The 17,886-nt window shown below is 40.2% G+C and overlaps 1 protein-coding gene across 1 annotated transcript; it reads right to left on the bottom strand.

Annotated features, from left to right (window-relative positions):
* Positions 1 to 300: 300 nt before the first annotated feature.
* On the bottom strand, positions 301 to 16,159 carry CPAP (centrosome assembly and centriole elongation protein). Its single transcript, XM_088522299.1, has 16 exons — positions 15,756 to 16,159; positions 14,494 to 14,617; positions 13,339 to 13,632; positions 12,876 to 13,023; positions 11,793 to 11,898; positions 9,919 to 11,524; positions 8,448 to 8,580; positions 5,210 to 5,375; positions 3,993 to 4,229; positions 3,186 to 3,285; positions 2,473 to 2,582; positions 1,713 to 1,811; positions 1,462 to 1,602; positions 1,266 to 1,350; positions 1,069 to 1,189; positions 301 to 545 (listed from the first exon to the last, which is right to left on the bottom strand). Exons 1-16 carry the CDS (start codon positions 16,146 to 16,148, stop codon positions 353 to 355), a joined length of 4,056 nt encoding a protein of 1,351 aa, XP_088378425.1. The 5' UTR covers positions 16,149 to 16,159; the 3' UTR covers positions 301 to 352.
* Positions 16,160 to 17,886: the final 1,727 nt, after the last annotated feature.

Below are 17,886 nucleotides of genomic sequence, written 5' to 3'. Positions count from 1 at the left end.
GGGGTAGAAGGTTGGAATTAAGCCAGGTATCGCAAACTGAACAGCACTACCTTCACTCCAAGTCTTTTTCCTTTTGACTTCCACCCTAAGGACTGCAGAAGTTTGATCAGGCTTCCCTGCCAGCCAAGCTGATAACACTAGACTTGCACACAACAGAACACTACCTCCTAAAAGGAGCAGACTGAAGAATTTATATAAGAACAACACTGATTTATTAATACCCATTGAAAAATAAATTTACTTCAGAAAAACTATAAACAAATATATACAACTTCAACCTTAAAAGGAGATTTTGTTTACAAACATACACATTATTTTTGCTGCTAACACTTCCCAGTAGTTTCTCTATCAATTACACCTTGGTGTCCATGATAACATTGCCATCCTTGTCCTTTACCCTTATTCTTCCTGAGATGTACTTTGTTTCCTGGTGTCCATTCATATACACAGTCTTCACAGTTCCATCTGGATACTCCCGTCTCTTGAACTGGGCTGTGTGTAGCTCTCTCTGGCCATTATTAAACTCTATGGTTTTGCTTCCATCTCTGTATTAAGTAATAAATATTTTTTTAATGACTTAAATGATTAAGTTTGCTTTCAGGACAACTATTAAATACATAAGCCTATATGAAGGAAGAGTTTGAAAAGATATCTGGGGAAGTGTGTTCTGTAAAATACATCCCAGCTGGGTGGAACACAAAATCTCTGTGACTTAAAAACAAGCATGACTCACTATTTCTAGTATTTATCTCAATTATCTGTACTAATTATAACACTGCAACAGTCCAGGGAAAGCTTAAAACTCAATGAGGTGCTAGAAGCACCCAAACTACACTCTGAAGTGTGCCCTGGAATTAACGCACAAATCAGGACACTCAGATTAAAGCAGGAGAAAGCATACATAGACCTTCAGCGTTCTGTGTCTCCTCCAAGCTATAAAGATGGAAAACCTAAAATACCAAGAGTAAATATATGTTCACAGTACATAGTTTATTTACTTTTATATGTACTGCATTATACTACTTCCTCATGAAGCAACAGTCCATGGCCTGTTAAGGTAAGACTTACCGCTGAACACGAACTATCGTACCATCTGGCAAGATGCTTTCCTGTTGTCCGTCCAGAAACAAGTTTTTGATGGTTTGATCAGGGAAAGTAATCTCTTTCCTGCCATCAGGATAATGTTTTTCTGAAACATTGAGACAATACAGTCATGTGTGTGTGATAAATAGCTATCTAGATACTTGTGTATTTATTTATTTTACCTATTTGCCCCGTTGGAAACTGCAGGACCTCTAAGCCATCGGAGTATGTAGTATGTGTCGTCTTAGCACCAGCATAATAATAGATCTGCAGAAAATAATGCATATTAATGTGTCTGGCCACAACTTGTGCATGTGGCTCATACACATGCCCACAACAGTGTATTTATAGAGAGATGCAGAAGATGAGCATACATACCACTGTTTTATCAGGCATGACCTGCTTCACATCTCCATTAAAGAAGGTTATAGTTACAGTTTTTGCATCAGAACTCACTTTTTTCCATGTCCCATTGGGAAAAAATATGAGGTGACAGCCATTTTTTAAAACCTTTTCAACCTAAAGAATAGGTTACAGAAAAGTCACTATTTGTCATCATATTCTCATCCCCATGAAGCTTTCACAACAGTTTTCCTGAAGAATTTCAGTATACTAAGCTCACATTTTACCTTTCCATCAGGATAAGCAATTTCTCTCTCTATCTCTTCAGTGCCTGTATATGCAGGTACAGATGGTACTGAAACAAGAGTTTCATTAGGAGAGGTGTCCTGAAATGACAACAGTAAGCAGAGTATTAACTTTGCCATCAGGGCTGGCTTTTGTACAGCTTTTTCTGACCTAACGAGATGTGAGGGGAAGAAGCCTAGAACAGCATAAGTCAGATTTAATGCAACTCATAAGGCATATAAGGGTAAACTCAGGTCAGCTGTAATTTATCAGTGATCAGTTTTTTTTAAGAATTGAAATAAGACTTCATTTCGGCATGGTACCCAACTGACCAAAATGATCCTTACCAAGGTATGAAGCTTCCCAAAGCCTAAATGCCATCTACAGCAATTAATGTTAAAAATAATTCAACCACTTGCAAGATTTTTTTTTTTTAATCTAAATAGCCATTTTTTCCCCTTTCTCTAAAGTAAAAACATTTTCAAAATCCAAGGGGCTGGCAGCTTATCATTTTATTTTCTTTCCTCAACCAGAGGAGGTTGTGAAGTTCAAAAGTTGTGAATACAAGTTAAACAGTGTACTGATTACTGCATACCTGTTTTTCTCATTTGATTATGACATTGCTGTTAAATAACATAAGGTTGAGTCAACAGCTTGGCAAGTCACCCTCCAGGTACTCCAAATTTAAGTACAAATAACTGTACTACTATTTTGTTTTATTTTCTCCCTTCTTTTAAAACCCAGTCAAGATAATGGACTTACTTCAATGGAAGTCCTAGAAACCTCCTCTAGTGGATCTGGTGCCATCACTGTTTCATCCATGTGGTTTCTATCATTAGCAGGTGCTGACTTAGGTATTCTAGAAAGCCTTCCTACTCAAATAAATATAATAAAGTTAAACATAATAAAGTTAATTTACACAGAAAGAAAGCTACTATTTAAGTCTAGAAATTACCATAAATAGACACGAGGTAAAGCTGTACAGCATACCTACATTTCTTACGTGCAGTAGAAGCTGAAAGCAGTACATTTATAAAATGAATCAGCGTGAGCCAACCCCCCTCAGGCTTATTACTGCTTTCTCTATATTACTCCATGTTTTATTATTCGTCATGAACAGGTACAGCTGCTGACAGCATTGGTGCATAACTAGGCATCATGAAGAAGGAAACCACTGCCTGCCAGGAGCCCCCACATGCTCGTGGGAGCCTCCAGAGAGGGGCAGTAGGTGCTTGAGGGGGCCAGCACAATCATTGATCGACCACTGCCGCGACCAGAAACACTCGCGCTCTGGGAAGGGGGTTCCCCCCCATAACCATACCCTGGACTGTGCTTATCCATACACTTCAGTCCACTTCAGCTATCCTCAATCTACATTTAAGTTGCCGATGTTCTTTATTTAATACAAACAAAAGTCCACAGTTATTTTCTTTGAAAGGATGAACAGAAGTCTCTGATTAAACAGACATTTCTACCTTTTGCCCGTGAATAACCTTTGCCACTTATCTTGCTGCAGTTTTGTGCTGGAAAGAGTGGAGATGGAGTGTGACTTTTCTGGCCTCTGTTGGGCAGACACTAAGAAGGAGATTAGTTAGTGTTAGTTGTGGCTTTCATGGTGTTTATTCATAACTGTTCATACACTTGCAATAAAACTTTTGACATCTGATAAGAAGTTTGGAACAGGCTGCCCAGAGAGGCTGTGGAGTCTCCTTCTCTGGAGATCTTCCAAACCCACCTGGATGCCACCCTGTGCCACGTGCTCTAGGTGTCCCTGCTGGAGCAGGGGGTTGGACTAGATGATCTCTAGAGGTCCCTTCCAACCTCAGATATTCTGTGATTCTGTTTATTGGAAGCTTTCTATGCAAACTATATGTTTTTGAAGTTCAGTGGCATAGAAGGTGACCCAGAACAGTAGTGACAGCATTGCATTTGGTTTTGAAACTAATGAGTGGTGAACTGGCTGGCTTGCTTGGATCATCCTTAGGTTGCAGATGTTCTCAGGTTAGATCCCATCCATTCATTTTTCTCATGTAATTGCATTGTTTTGAATTTTTAAGTAGGTCCCTAAAGAGATCACAAGCTGCACATAACAAACATTTACATTTGGACAGAATGGGACATAGACAAAATTCTGTGTCTGTCACCACTAGTAGAGCCCCAAGATTTTTAAATTAAAGGAAATATCTCGGTTTTGTCTTTAACATTCCAAGATGATGATTGCAAATTCACAGTATTCACACAGACCAGCTTAAAACAATGTACAAATATAAAACATAACCTACCACAGATTCTGCTCTTTTTTCCCCCAAATTTTCGATTTTCCTCTTGTTTTCAGCAGCTTCAGCTTTCTTCCAGGCTTCTACACGAAACCTCTCCATAATTTTGACTTCTTCTTTTAGCTCCAAATTCTCATTTACTAAAACTTCTATTTGGTCTCTAAGACGTCTCTGAGTTGTTAACCATTTTGTCTCTTTTTGTTTTATTTCTTCTTGTAACTCTGCAATCTGCTGTTTCAAAGCCTTAGAAAAATATATGTTTGAAATTTAAAAAGGTGTATTTTTTAATATGCTAAAATATATTAATGGTCTAATAAAAATTTATAAGCACAAAACAGATGTCCAAAAGACACTGACAAAAAGAAAGGGAAGACCTGCTTAATGGTAGAGTCTGAAAGGCAGGAGAAATAGTACCCCAAAAGAGGTACTACTTTAGACTAACTTCATAATCTCTACTTCAACCACAGGAAGTGCCTTATAGCCCCTCAACATCCTTTGCACTCAAGAGGCTGACCAGCACAAATGCACAAGAGTCAGAAATGTTAGATTTTTAACAGTACATGTTAAAGAAGATCCTTTAAAAATCTTGGCAATGGAAGAATAGGGAGAGAACAGTCATGTAAAATGCCCATGATTCTGCCTAGGTTTAAGTGACATTACTTCAACAAATCAAAGCAAGCTAAGAAATTCAACAAATAACTATATGGGGAAAGGAGAAATCCATGTGATGTTTAATATAACTGACTGTACATCTCAGTTATTACCCAGCCATGATGATCATGAGGCAAAATGGAGCTTTCTCTTACAGCCCTGACATTCAGAGACTGACAAGTAATTGCAAAGCGTAACTGTGAAAATTGTAGAGGCAACTATTTTCTAAGAAACACACTTAAACAGTTTTATTTTGCATTTTGGTCCACTATGTGAATAAAAACTTGCAGATTGGTATTAACTAATTTTCTGTCAAGAGTTCAGAACATTGTGCTACAGTTATAAGCACTTCCTAGTGCTTATAATGACAAAAATCGTTCATCAAGGGTTTTTTTTGTTGGTATTTTGGGGTTTTTTTTGCCTTAAAACCCTCAAACATGATATTATAAATATTAAAATACTTAACTTGAAGTCACTTAATTTTTCAAATTAAGTTAAAATTTAGTCTTTAGCCTCCTTTGATTTGATTTAGATTGTCCCCACGTAGACTAGAAGAATAAGTATTGGCATACCTGAATTTCATCACGTTCTTTTTTATCTGGAATTGCTCTAACTTCTGTAGTATATTTTTCAAAAACTTTACGCTCTTTTTGCAGTTTTTTCATTTCTTTCTTCTTATATTCTTCTATTTCAGCCAGCTCTTGGATTTTCTGCTCTTGAAAGTCTGCAATTTCTTTCCTATAATTATAAACCAAATCCCGTTTTAGCCAAAATCTACACCTGCATTTCAAGTTAGAAAAGTAAGACACTTATTAATGCACAAACTTGGTGGAAATCAATAAGAAACTTGGATCTTTAACCCTTGGGAAGATTATATTATAAACAATACTACTTTTTAAGAAATAAGAACTATGACACAGCCAGTACTTGAAGTCAAACAATTCATGTCTTTGTATCTTCTATTCACAGAAATTATCCTGAATTTAGCAAAGGTTTCCCCAGCATCTACTAATATTCCTTAAAACAGCACAATACCTTACCTGAAAAAGTACCATGAAAAGTCTGCCTACAGCAACATATCACGAGTGAATCATCAGCCATGATGCTTTTTTCCAAAACAAAGTGTAAGTTATTGTAGTTTATAGGGAAAGATGTGCCACATGCAAGTCACCAAGGATAATTACATGCTCTATTTGTCATTTGTAAATGCTCCCATTCAAATCAAACAATTCCTAGTTTGTGTACATAAATATCCAATCCAGAAGAAAAGCATAGGTCACATTAGCATGAACATTAGCTTTGCAAAAACAATTTAAGGTTATTTTATCATTCAGAACAAGAGAACATGGAAGAAAATACACAATATAACCTTGAAGGATATGACATTAAATTAAGAGAGGCTGTTAATATTATTCACAGAATCACAGAATTCTTAGGGTTGGAAGGGACCTCTGGAGATCATCTAGTCCAACCTCCCTGGCAGGGACACCTAGAGCACGTGGCACAGGGTGGCATCCAGGCAGGTTTTGAAGATCTCCAGAGAAGGAGACTCCACAGCCTCTCTGGGCAGCCTGTTCCAGGGCTCTGGCACCCTCACAGGAAAGAAGTTCTTCCTCACATGGAGATGGAACTTCCTGTGTTTCAACTTGCACCCGTTACCCCTTGTCCTGTCACCGGCGACCACAAAGAAGAGCCTGGACCCATCCTCCCTACATTCACCCCTCAGGTACTTGAATGTGTTGATCAAGTCTCCTTTCAGTCTTCTCTTCTCCAGACTAAACAGGCCCAGCTCGCTTAGTCTTTCCTGATACAATAGATGCTCCAGTCCCTTCATCATCTTTGTGGCCCTACACTGGACCCACTCTAGAAGCTCCACGTCCCTCTTGTCCTGGGGAGCCCAGAACTGCACCCAATACTCCAGGTGCGGCCTCACCAGAGCTGAGCAGAGGGGCAGGATCTCCTCTCTCGACCTGCTGGCAAAGCTGCAGGCCAGGATCCCATTGGCCTTCTTGGCCACAGGGCACATTGCTGCCTCATGGTTAACCAGGACTCCCAAATCCGTCTCCGCGGAGCTGCTTCCCAGCAGGTCAACCCCTAATCTGTCCTGGTGCCTGCGGTTATTCCTCCCCATGTGCAGGACCCTGCGCTTGTCCTTGTTGAACCTCATGAGGTTCCTCTCTGCCCAACTCTCCATCCTGTCTAGGTCTCTCTGAATGGCAGCACAGCCCTCGGGAGTGTCGGCCACTCCTCCCAGTTTGGTATCGTCCACAAACTTGTTGAGGGTGCACTCTGTGCCCTTGTCCAAGTCATTGATGAACAAGTTGAACAGCACCGGGCCCAGTACTGCCCCTGCGGGACACCACTGGCCACAGGCCTCCAGCTAGACTCGGCCCCATTTATCACCACCCTCTGGGCTCTGCCATCCAGCCAGTCCTCAATCCACTTCGGTGTCCACTCATCCAGTCCACACTTCCTACGTTTTTCTATGAGGATGTTATGGGAGATTGTGTCGAAAGCCTTGCTGAAGTCAAGGTAGACAACATCCACGGCTCTCCCATCATCCATCCAGCCGGTCACCTCACCATAGAAGGCTATCAGGTTCGTCAGACATGACTTCCACTTGGTGAATCCATGCTGACTACTCCTGATCACCTTTTCCTTCACATGCCTAGAGATAGTCTCTAGGAGGAGCTGCTCCATCACCTTTCCAGGGACAGAGGTGAGGCTGACCAGCCTGTAGTTTCCTGGCTCTTCCCTCTTGCCTTTTTTGAAGACTGCAGTGACATTGGTTTCTTCCAGTCCTCCAGTACCTTCCCAGCTCTCCATGACCTCTCGAAGATGATGGAGAGCGGCTGAGCAATGACCCCTGCCAGTTCCCTCAGCACTCTTGGGTGCATCTCATCCGGGCCCATAATTTTATGGGTGTCCAGTTTGCCTAAATAACCCCTAACCCAATTCTCCTTGACCAGCAGAAAGTCCTCTCCTCTCCTGGTTCTCTCTCTTGTCTCCAGGCTCACTAGTTCACGGGGACTGGCGTTAGCAGTAAACAGAAGCAAAGAAGGCATTTAGTAACTCTGCCTTCCCTACACCCTCTGTCACCAAGCTCCCCTCCCCATTCAGCAGCAGAGCAACGTTTTCCCTAGCCTTCCTCTTGCTGCTGATGTATTTGTAGAAGCCCTTCCTGTTGCCCCTGACATCTCTCGCTAACACTAATTCCAAACAGGCATTGGCCTTCCTTGTTGTATCCCTGCACTCTCTGACAATGTTCCTATATTCCTCCCATGTGGCCTGGCCCTTCTTCCACATTATGTACGTGCTCTTTTTCTCATTTAGTTTACCCAACAGTTCCTTGCCCATCCATGCAGCTCTTCTGCCCACCTTGCCCAACTTTTTTCTTGTAGGAATGCACCAATCCTGAGCTTGGAGAAAGTGGTACTTGAATATTGTCCAACTCTCCTGGACCCCCTTTCCTTCTAGGACCCTCCAAGGAGCTCCCTGAAGAGGTCAAAGTTAGCTCTCAAATCTGGGGTTGCAATCCTACTTCTTGTCCAGCTTCCTCCTCACAGGATCGTGAATTCCATCATCTCATGGTCACTGCAGCCAACACTGCCCCCAACCTTCACATTCCTAGATTAGCACTTCATGTATGAGTAGTAAATACAGTGCAACTCGTGGTTGCTCTGTATATTTTATTGAAACCCACCAATTATATACTTACGTTACAGTAATACCGTGTGGGTAGGAACAGAATATGACAGTTTGGAACATGTTCTCGAGATGAATACACAAAAATATTTTCAATGGAAGTACCTGAGACTTGCCAAGGCATGCTCTCTTTCTTCACGGAGTTTGGTTAGAGTTGTGTTCTCAGCTCTGAATCGCTCAATCTCAGTTTCCAACTCGGTGAGTTTCTCTTTTAGTAACTGGGATGGAACAGTGTTTCCTAACAAAGAACAAGATATAAATTATATACACAGCAAGCAAACAACTATCCCACTTTAAAATAATAAAATTTAATTTCACTAAAGATAATAATGATATTCTAAAAAGCACCATGCACCATTAACCTAGGCAGGTTGAATAGCAAGCATATATCCATTATTTTCATGAACCTAAATATGTATTAGGAATTGGAATTTGCAGCAGATTTTCATGTCAAGCTTGAGAGATTAAATGAAAGTGTAGAGGATCCATAGGAGGATTTGTTGGCTTCTTTGCTCTAACAAGTCTCCTGTTCAGCCTCAGCTTACCTGCAGTTTTTATGGTCTGCTTCTAGGCAGGCAAGGAAGTGCCCAAAGCAGTGCTCCTCAGTCAGTAAATACCTACCCTCTTGCTCCCTGCAAACAAGATCTACTAGTCATTTTTAGACATGCTGCAAAATAAGCTCTCCAAAAAACATACAGAAAAGAAAGCAGCTTTCATATGAAATTTTCATTAAAAAAGTCATTAACATTCTTTGGGCCAAAGCTTGCAATCAAACTTCCATTACCTCCAGAGGAAGGATTTCCGCTTGGGGAAAAGATTTGAACACCAGGCTTATACTGTCAGGCTCCTATTGAACAACTGCATTTCTCCCAATCTTGCTGCTGCAACAGCTTCTACAGAAGCTTTCACAGGCAGCCCTTCCCCAGACTATTAACCTTTCCCTTAGAAATAGTTGAAATCAGCTTGGGCAGAGCAAGAAAATGAACGTTTCCCATTTTCCATGGGAGTTCTGTACTGAACTGTTACTTCTAAACAAAGAAAGGACTTCCCAAGTTAGAAGAGAATTTATCAGTTGATAGGATGTTCTCTTTATTTTCTATTTTGTTGTTAGAACACGGACACCCCATGTTGTAAGAACAAGAGCTCCCAGTGCCTGACATTACCCTACTGTGGTGTAAGTGTGCTCTGCCACAGAAAAGGGAGGTCCAACTTCATCCTCTGCGTCCCATTGTTGCTTCCTGCAATTTAGGAGCCATGATTAAGCAGCTTCAGGTTATGCCAGTATGTGCTGGTCTGACAGAAAACTAGCCCTCAGAAAGAAACTAATTTGTTTATAAATAAATAAATGTTCTCTGTTCGTACTCATTCTGCAAGCTGCACAATTGCTAGATCTGGCACGAGGAGAAACAGCAGACATGCAACTGCGAGATGAGATTAAGGCTAAGGGGGGCATTCCCTCCAGCAGAAGTTCAGGATTATTCCTTGTGGTGTAATGTTAAACTGTATCTTACATCTTAGAAGGAAAGACATAATACATTCCCATTTCACTATTTCCTACCAGTTACTGTTTTCTCACCTCCTGGCTCCTGTTCCCCATTTGGTTTGACTTCATGCTCTGAGGGACAGCCTGGTTTCTGTTTTGGTTTCAGTGAAGGAAACAGTTTCATCATCAGGTTTGATGCGGGGGGTCCATTTGAATCATCGTCTGCTGCAGGCTCTTCAGACAGTTCATCTCCTCTCTTTGAGGCAACTTTTCTCTTTATTGTTTTATCTGGGACAAAGGTATCATTTTTACAGGAAAATTCGGCCTGTATGGGCATTTTAATTGCACATTTTTCAGGTAAATCATTCTGAACCAAATTTTCATCAAGATCACTCCATGTTCTTTCATCATCAAACTCAAACCTACTCCTATTTAAACGAGATGTGCTTCTCTGACAGTCTGAAGCTCTGCTTTGCTTTGACAGGGCACTGCAATCTTTGTCTGGCAAGTCAAGGTCAGCATCTCCACTTTTTCTTTCTCTGTTAATGTTTGTAACAGTACTTCCATAACCAAAAAGTTCTGGATCACTTTCTCTATGGCTCAGAAAAGATGTATTAGCATCTTCACTTTCACATTTTAAAGTGGTCTCAGATTCTGTCTCAGAATCTGTAGTAATATCACTAGTTCCTTCATCCTTATCCTCAGTTACAATCCACGGAGTATTTTTTAGAGCAGGAGCTACTGTCATGGAAGAAGCTGAAAACATTACACTATCTGTTTTATTGAACTGATCCTTCAGTCTCAAAGCTGTCCCTGAAGTTGATGCTGTATGTAGAACTGCTCTGTCATTTTTATTTCCCTGTGTGTCAGAGTTTGCCTTTTTATTTTTCTTGTTTTTAAGTGTAACAGACAGTGCGTTTCCTTGCTGTTGTTTTGCCTTGATAGGGGTAGACGACATTCTCCGTCCTTTTAAAGTCTGCTGATCTTGATCCAAGATCCTTTGCACAAATGAGGAATTACTTGAGAAGGATATTTCATCCGCAGCTTGTTCTAGGAACAAGAATTCATCTAATTCCAGATTTTCTTTTTCCTTTTCTTTTTCCCAGTTTTCCAGCTTATTCTGAAATGAAACTTCAAAAGACTGTTCTGGACCTCTGAGAGAGTGACTTACAGAACCCTTAGGATTAGAAGAGGCACTGGTAAGCTCACAGCACAACTGAGGCTTTTCCATCTCAGGGAATTTGTTTCTGATTCTGTTGCCCATATTAATGGATTTACCAAATTCCATGATGTTCTCTTTATTTTCTATTTTGTTGTTAACTTCTGATAGGAAAGAATCTCTTGTCTGTCCATCAAGATTCTTTCCTGTTTGCACCCTGGTTTCTAATGGGAAGGAATTTTTTCCACTACGATTCCTCGGTACCAGGGTTTTCTGTATCAGACCCTGCTTTACTTTACCAGACTGGTTATATTTTTTACATGGTGCAAAAGAGCTCTGAGAGACTGGTTCTTTGCTAAGAGGCAGAGTTTTCTTCTGTATTTGTGATCTGTCCTCTGCAACACTTTGTTGAGGCTTTGGGTTGTTTTCTCTAAGTTTTTTTACTTTCAATTTGGCACTAGTAAACCTTGTTAAGCCTTCTCCTCTTTTCAGGAAGGGTCTTTTGATCACTGGTTTTTGAATGGTTGATCTACTTCTTTCCTGTAAGCAGGTAAAAAACAAAAAAGCAGCAAAGTGTTAAAAGCCCCTTACACAGTTCAAGGCTTCCTCAAATAATCCCACATATGAGTAGGTATATAGGGTGTCTCTACTAGATTTTGAAAGATCTCTTAAAACAAATGAAATAATTGAGGTTTGTTGTTTTTTTTAAAAAAAAAAACATTCCATTTAATTGTACATTTGTGCGAGACACCTATAATGTTTTGTCACAATATGTAAAGAATAATAAAGTTAAAAAAAATGAAAGAACCTGTAACTCTTGGTTTTGCTTCAGACGCTGCTCTTCTAGCTGTATCTGTTCTTCCAGGAATTCTTCAAATGTCCGTTTCTTCTCCTGAATCCCAGCTTTAATAGGCCTGGTGCAATTCAGAACCATGTCTTACATTTTATATAAAATAACTGTGTTTAACATCATTGCTATTTACATCCTTGCTATTTACAGACCTAAGATCTAATTACACAAAAGATGACACATTATGAAGTACTTCACTCATTAAGTGCCAAAGTTACCCCAAGAATTGCAATACCACTGTATCCCTGTCTTTGGAGAATGAGTTTATCAAATCCTTGCTGTAATAAACGATATATACAGAAGATACTGTATGCAAGTTTTGTTGTTTCTTCTTTCACTGCTTTTTTCAACGATGTGATCATCTGTCTGAATCAAAACTTTGCTCAGATTTTAGTCATGCTGCCAAGTTATGCAACACAGTTATAATGCTGATTCACAGTAATGCTACTAAGATAATGTTCCTTAGATCCCACTTTGATTAGATCCTCCTAATCCTTCATTGTCTGGAATAACTATTTCTTGGCTTTGCGATGACCAGGCAGCTAAGGCTGAGCTTTAAAACAATTCCAGACACTATTTTTACTGCACCAGCTCCAGGAACAAAGTTATTTCCATACATGAGAAGGCTTCTCCCACAAGCAGTTGTTACTTCTTGACCATGCACAGCTGCTTATAACGAAACTCCTGGTAATAGAAGGGGCCCTAGATGCCCCCTTCACTTTACTTCTTTTCCCATCTAACGGTGGCTGTAATTAACCAAGCTCAGAGCAGTAATTATAACTAACTCTATAGCAAGTGTGCTTCTAAACTATCATTACCTTGTGCTGCACGCATCTCTCTGCCATGTCTTTCACAGCACAAGTGGTTTCAAGCTAGAGCTTCTCTAAAACTGCTCTCTACAGTATCTAGCAAAATGAAATCCTGGTTGGGAAAGCCATACAAATTGAGCATTTTAGATTCCTTCAATCAAGACTCAGAAATTGGTCAAACTAATCTTAGTCATTTAATAAAAAAAATACACAGAACCAGGACTTTAATTACCTTTCTTCTGTATTAGTCACCCGTAAGTGGTTTTCTCCACTGGAATTTTCTGAGAAATCTGCATTTTCAACACATACATGATCCATGTGGCACTCTTTGCTCTCCACTGATTCTTCCATCTTTTGTTCTGGACACCGCAAGCTTTTTCCTATGAAATGACAGAAAAATGGTGGGGTTTTTTTTTCTAACATAATATCATTTTTTTCTCTACTTTTTACAAAGCATTCTAATTTTACAAAGCATTTACCAAGCTATCCAAGATTTGTCATTATTTATTATTTTCACAGTCTTTATCATACATAGGCCTTAACACTAATTGGTACACCAGCCTAAAAACTTCACAATAAATGGTAGAAAATCATCACACTCAGTACCCATCAGGGGAAACAAACAAACAAACAAACAAAACCATCATGCACACCAAGTTATCTTAAAAAGGTGCATCTTTCAACAAATGACTAACCCATGTTATATTTGTCTTCTTCATTGCTTTCCAAGCAATTCTGCATTTTCAGAGGTGCACCCAGACATTGTTTCTCACAGGCAGACACAGCTGGAAGGCTGCTCGCCGAAGATGAGATGCGTTCCTTGTTGTTCTGTAAAAACCTGCTGTCCTGGGTCTGTGAAGAAACATTACTGACAGCAAAAGCTCTGACTTCACTGTGGTTCTGATAGAGAGATGATGGAAACTGTAAAGCTGTCAAGCCCAGTGAGTGTTCAGATCTTAGGTTTTGACCTTCAGCTACTAGAGCAGAACCTTGAAGTAAAAAGAAACAAAGGTCTCTCATTGTATTATTATATCACTACTATTCCAAAAACAAAAGAAATGGCACTGAAGAGCAAGACTGATCGCCCATCCTTATATTTCTGATAACAATAAGCCATGAGGTAATCTGCTTTTTGCTTCACATAAGACTAATCTCAAAGCTACCTTTCTCAGGGGCTGAGAGAAAGGAAGATAGTCATTCAAGTTGGCATGGCCAGCAAATGAAGTGCCCACGCTCAGCTGACTGGATTTTTTTATTTATTTCATTCCAGTGCTGTCCCCTCCCTTTGCACACACACAGCACACCCCACCACACACCAAAAAAAAAAAAAATCAACTGGAAAACTGATCCAGGTTACAAGTGTTTGGTTTTGGTTGGTTCGTTCTTTTCACCCCTTTTATTTAAGCAAACAAACAAACAAAAAACCCACGACACCGATCAGCTTCCCAGTCCAGCTCACCACCTGAACAACTTGTACTGCCCAATCACAAACAAGGACCAGGTCTCTTGGATACAGCACCAGGCTAAAGTAATCAAAAATACTGCTAGGAAGAGCTAATCAGAGAGGACAGGAGCTGTTTTATACTGTCTTTTATATTTAGACTATGTTCTTTGAAACAAAGGCTCCCTCCATAAAGCAGGTTTATTCAGCATTTTATAACAACAGGATATTTGAATGCTACTGAAGAAGTAATATTACCAATCACCGAAATGATGCAGCATTTATCATTGACTAATTAAGTAGTTTTAAGATGAAGAACATCAAATATACTTTCACATTTTAGCTGGAAAATGAAATCCAACTCCTCAATTTATTCAGGGCATCTCCTCTGCTTTATTTCTCAACTTACCACAAACTGCTGTCTGAGCAGATACCATGCTAAGTAGTTTCTGCTTCTCTTCCATAAGCCTTTGAAGTTGTTCCATCTGTTGTTTCTTCAGCTGTTCTTGTTTCTTTTGTTGCAATTCCTTTAGCTTTTCAAGTAAAAAAAAAAGTATAAATTTACTTAGAATATATATCCAAATAAGCGTTATCAAAACAACAGTGTATGCTATTTTAAAGATACTCCATTAGACAAGTAAAAAATAAAATTAAAAAATCTAAAAGCATGAAGCGCTATCTTGAACAAAACTGTCTTTTAAATCTATAAATGCTCTTTCTAATAAATGGTAATAACTATTTCCAGTTTACCTAACAATTCTACTAGTCTTAACACTTGACAATTTCTCTTCATATATCAACATTAGGATCAACTAATATCCATTATTGAGGAAAAGCTGCATACTACTGACATTATTGGAAAAGTGGAGAGATTTTCCTAAATGTAAAAAATAGCAATAACATCTAGCAAAAGGGATGGGGAGGTTAGCAAGTTCTTGTTTGCAAAAAGCAAGACTTATTGCAGTGTCTCTCAACATTTTCAGATAACATTGGCAACCAGGGTGAGCTACAAGCAGACACAGCCAATTACAGTGACTTAACTGGCAAGATCACTCCAAGAGGCCGGGTGTGGGTAGGAAGGGAATCAATCATAGGGTCGTAAATCTAGGCTTTTTGATCTCAAAGTCTTGGATACTAAAATCTCTCAACATCTAAACAGAGCCTGGCATATGGGTCCACATACCTATTTTGAGAACTATTAGAAGATGTTCCTTGCTATGTTGCAAGGACATGCAACTACACTGCATTCCTCTGTGATTTTCCAGTGTACTGAAATATTTGGACTGAAGTACTACCTACCACTGTAATGACCAGCATTAGCACTCTGTTTTGACAGCCTTGAATGAAATAATAATGGTTTGCTCTAAAACAAAATACGCCTTTTCAATTAAAAAAAAAAAGTGACAACATATACTCTGCCAGCAAATACACTTTCATTACTGACCTGGAACATTTGCCAGCTGAAAAAAAAAAAAGACATTAAGTCTTCAATAACTGCACATCGTAAAAAGGAAGACAACAATCTTTATTCATGTGTAGAGACTTGCTGTTTGAGCAGTGTCTGTTCTATACACTGAAAGTTTTGCTTACTTTTAGGTATGACAAATCATGTGCAAGATCATATGCAGCTAAATAGTAGCTGGCTTATGTCAATAATTTTCTAACTTTTACCTGCTCAAGCTTTTGTAAGAGTGGATGATTGTAGTGCAACATATTCTGACCATCCTCTTCACCATGGACAAGCGCTCTTTTAGAGGCTTCTGAAGTAAATGCTGCTGCTGCTGGAAAAGTTGTTTCATTGCTATGTTGCTGAGCTCTACAAGAGCTACTGGATTCCAGTATTTGCTGTTCACACAAGGAGTCCTCACTTATAGAGTAACTGCTTGAAAAATGCAGCACTTCATCAACATCAGCTGTGATATTTTCATGTCCAGATAAAATATCTTTTTTGTTGATTTTCAGCCCAGGAAAATTAGGATCTAATAAGACTCCAGCACGGGAAGTATCAGACATCCAGCGTGCAGTGAAGTTTGGTTCACTACATAGATCTTCAACAGCTGGCATTTTGTATTCCAATTTAATGACAAACAACAACAATATAACATTATCTAGTGTTAGAACAGCAATTATCTTCTTTTTGCACCTGGAAATTAAACAGATAAACAGACTTGAGAAATCTACAATGATAGATCCTCACACAGAAATCTACTCTCCTATAACCATTTATAAAACTGAGTCACTACCTATTTTTCCCTTATGCAATAAAATCAATTTGGAGCACTGGTAACAAACACTTACTATAACAGAAATTAACACAGATTAACTTTTAAACTTTAATATTAACTGCACTCAAACAAGTAGCAGCTCAAATGTTATAAAAGCTATTCATAATACTCTATTCAACACCACTGAGATGGTTCAGAGCTTTTAAAAAGCATTCACAACAGAAGGAAACATTTTAAGGAGTTGAAAAAGATACTTCCCTCACTGGACCTTCGCATCAGTGTAACTTTTAACGTAATCATTTTACTGCGTATACGTCAGTGCAGCACTTAGCACCGTTTTCATGAACTTAGCATCGTTTCCATGCTATCCTTGGTTTCCATGGGAACACTAATACACAGCACACAGTCTTTTTTTTTTTTTTTTTTTTTTTAGTGCAGAAAGATTTTGGAGACTGTAAAAGTTTCAGTGCTGATCAAATTCCTACAGCCTTTGTGAAGCAGTACGCAATTCATGTAGCTAAGGAGCCTGCAGTGACATCCCCACTAAGGGCGGAGGCAGAATCAGCTCAGCACTGTTGCCTCTAATGAGTCCCAGGGCAATTAGCAGCCTCCAGGCGTGTGTGGTGCATCCTAAGGAATACAGGTAGAAGAAGGGGCTAGGGTACAATGACCTTCAACCATAGAAAACCGTCCTCAAGAATCGTGCGGATAAGGAAACATTTTCAAGTTTCCTCATTCCAACAAAAGAGCCCATGCCAGCTCTTAATTCTCCCACCTGCAGAAGCTGTAAAAGGGCTTAATCTATTAACCAAAGTTTCCCAGAGGCAGCAACTCAAGCAGGAGAGCAGCCTGTAACTACAGGAGGCAGCAAGTTTTCCTTAAGGGAGGTTTTCAACGTCCTTCAGTTTCCAGACACCCCTGGGACTTTCCCAAACAGATGCAGAGTCCAGATTTAAACCTGCTGGGCTGGAGCTAAACTTTTTTTTATGTCACCTTTCGAAGACCCCTTCAGGTCAGCCTGTCAGCCTGCAAGCCAGACAACACACTGAAAGTATTCTTAGATCACAGCCCACCAGGTTTTGAGACACACACACAAGGAGAAACAAAACAAAAACAAACCCCTAGAATTTATACAAACTCTGAAAAAAGCACGATCTACTTCTCCTACTTTAGCTTGTTCTAAATCTTAAAGGTTGCAGCTCCTTTGTGCTGACTAAACGTCTGGCGGAATCGAAGACAAGCGGCAACTTTCCGCAGGGAGGGGAAGAAAGAATCCCTAAAAGAGCCGTCCGAGCGCTCCTCGGCGGCAACCCTTCCACAATACTGCTGCGAGGAGCCGGGACGCTCGACCCACCGGATCCCCCCTCCCCGAGGACACCCCGGAGCCGCCGCAGCCCCCGACCCGCCTATTCCAAACCTGCCGCCATCGCACGGCGTCCTAGCGCCACAGGCTGAACAGCGCCCCGCGCGGGGCATGCTGGGAGTTGTAGTCCCGCGCCTCCACCCTTCTCGCCAGCCGCCGGCCTGCTCTGTCGTCTCCGAACTACAGCTCCCGGCAGCCCTCGCGGCCAAGCGGC

Source organism: Tinamus guttatus, unplaced genomic scaffold, assembly GCF_059628265.1.
Source record: "Tinamus guttatus ecotype Peru unplaced genomic scaffold, ASM5962826v1 Tinamus_guttatus_pri_ptg000150l, whole genome shotgun sequence".
Taxonomy (NCBI): domain Eukaryota; kingdom Metazoa; phylum Chordata; class Aves; order Tinamiformes; family Tinamidae; genus Tinamus; species Tinamus guttatus.
The sequence above is the reverse complement of the archived record's forward strand: the minus strand, read 5'-3'. Positions and strand labels throughout refer to the sequence as shown.

Bases quoted from the DNA above. Each gene is read 5' to 3' on its own strand.
- CPAP (XM_088522299.1), bottom strand. From the start codon at position 16,148: ATGCCAGCTGTTGAAGATCTATGTAGTGAACCAAACTTCACTGCACGC. The intron at 14,618-15,755 runs GTAAAAGTTAGA...TTACTTGAAAAG, and splicing joins TCTTACAAAAGCTTGAGCAG to CTAAAGGAATTGCAACAAAA. The intron at 11,525-11,792 runs GTTCTTTCATTT...ACCTGCTTACAG, and splicing joins AGCAAAACCAAGAGTTACAG to GAAAGAAGTAGATCAACCAT.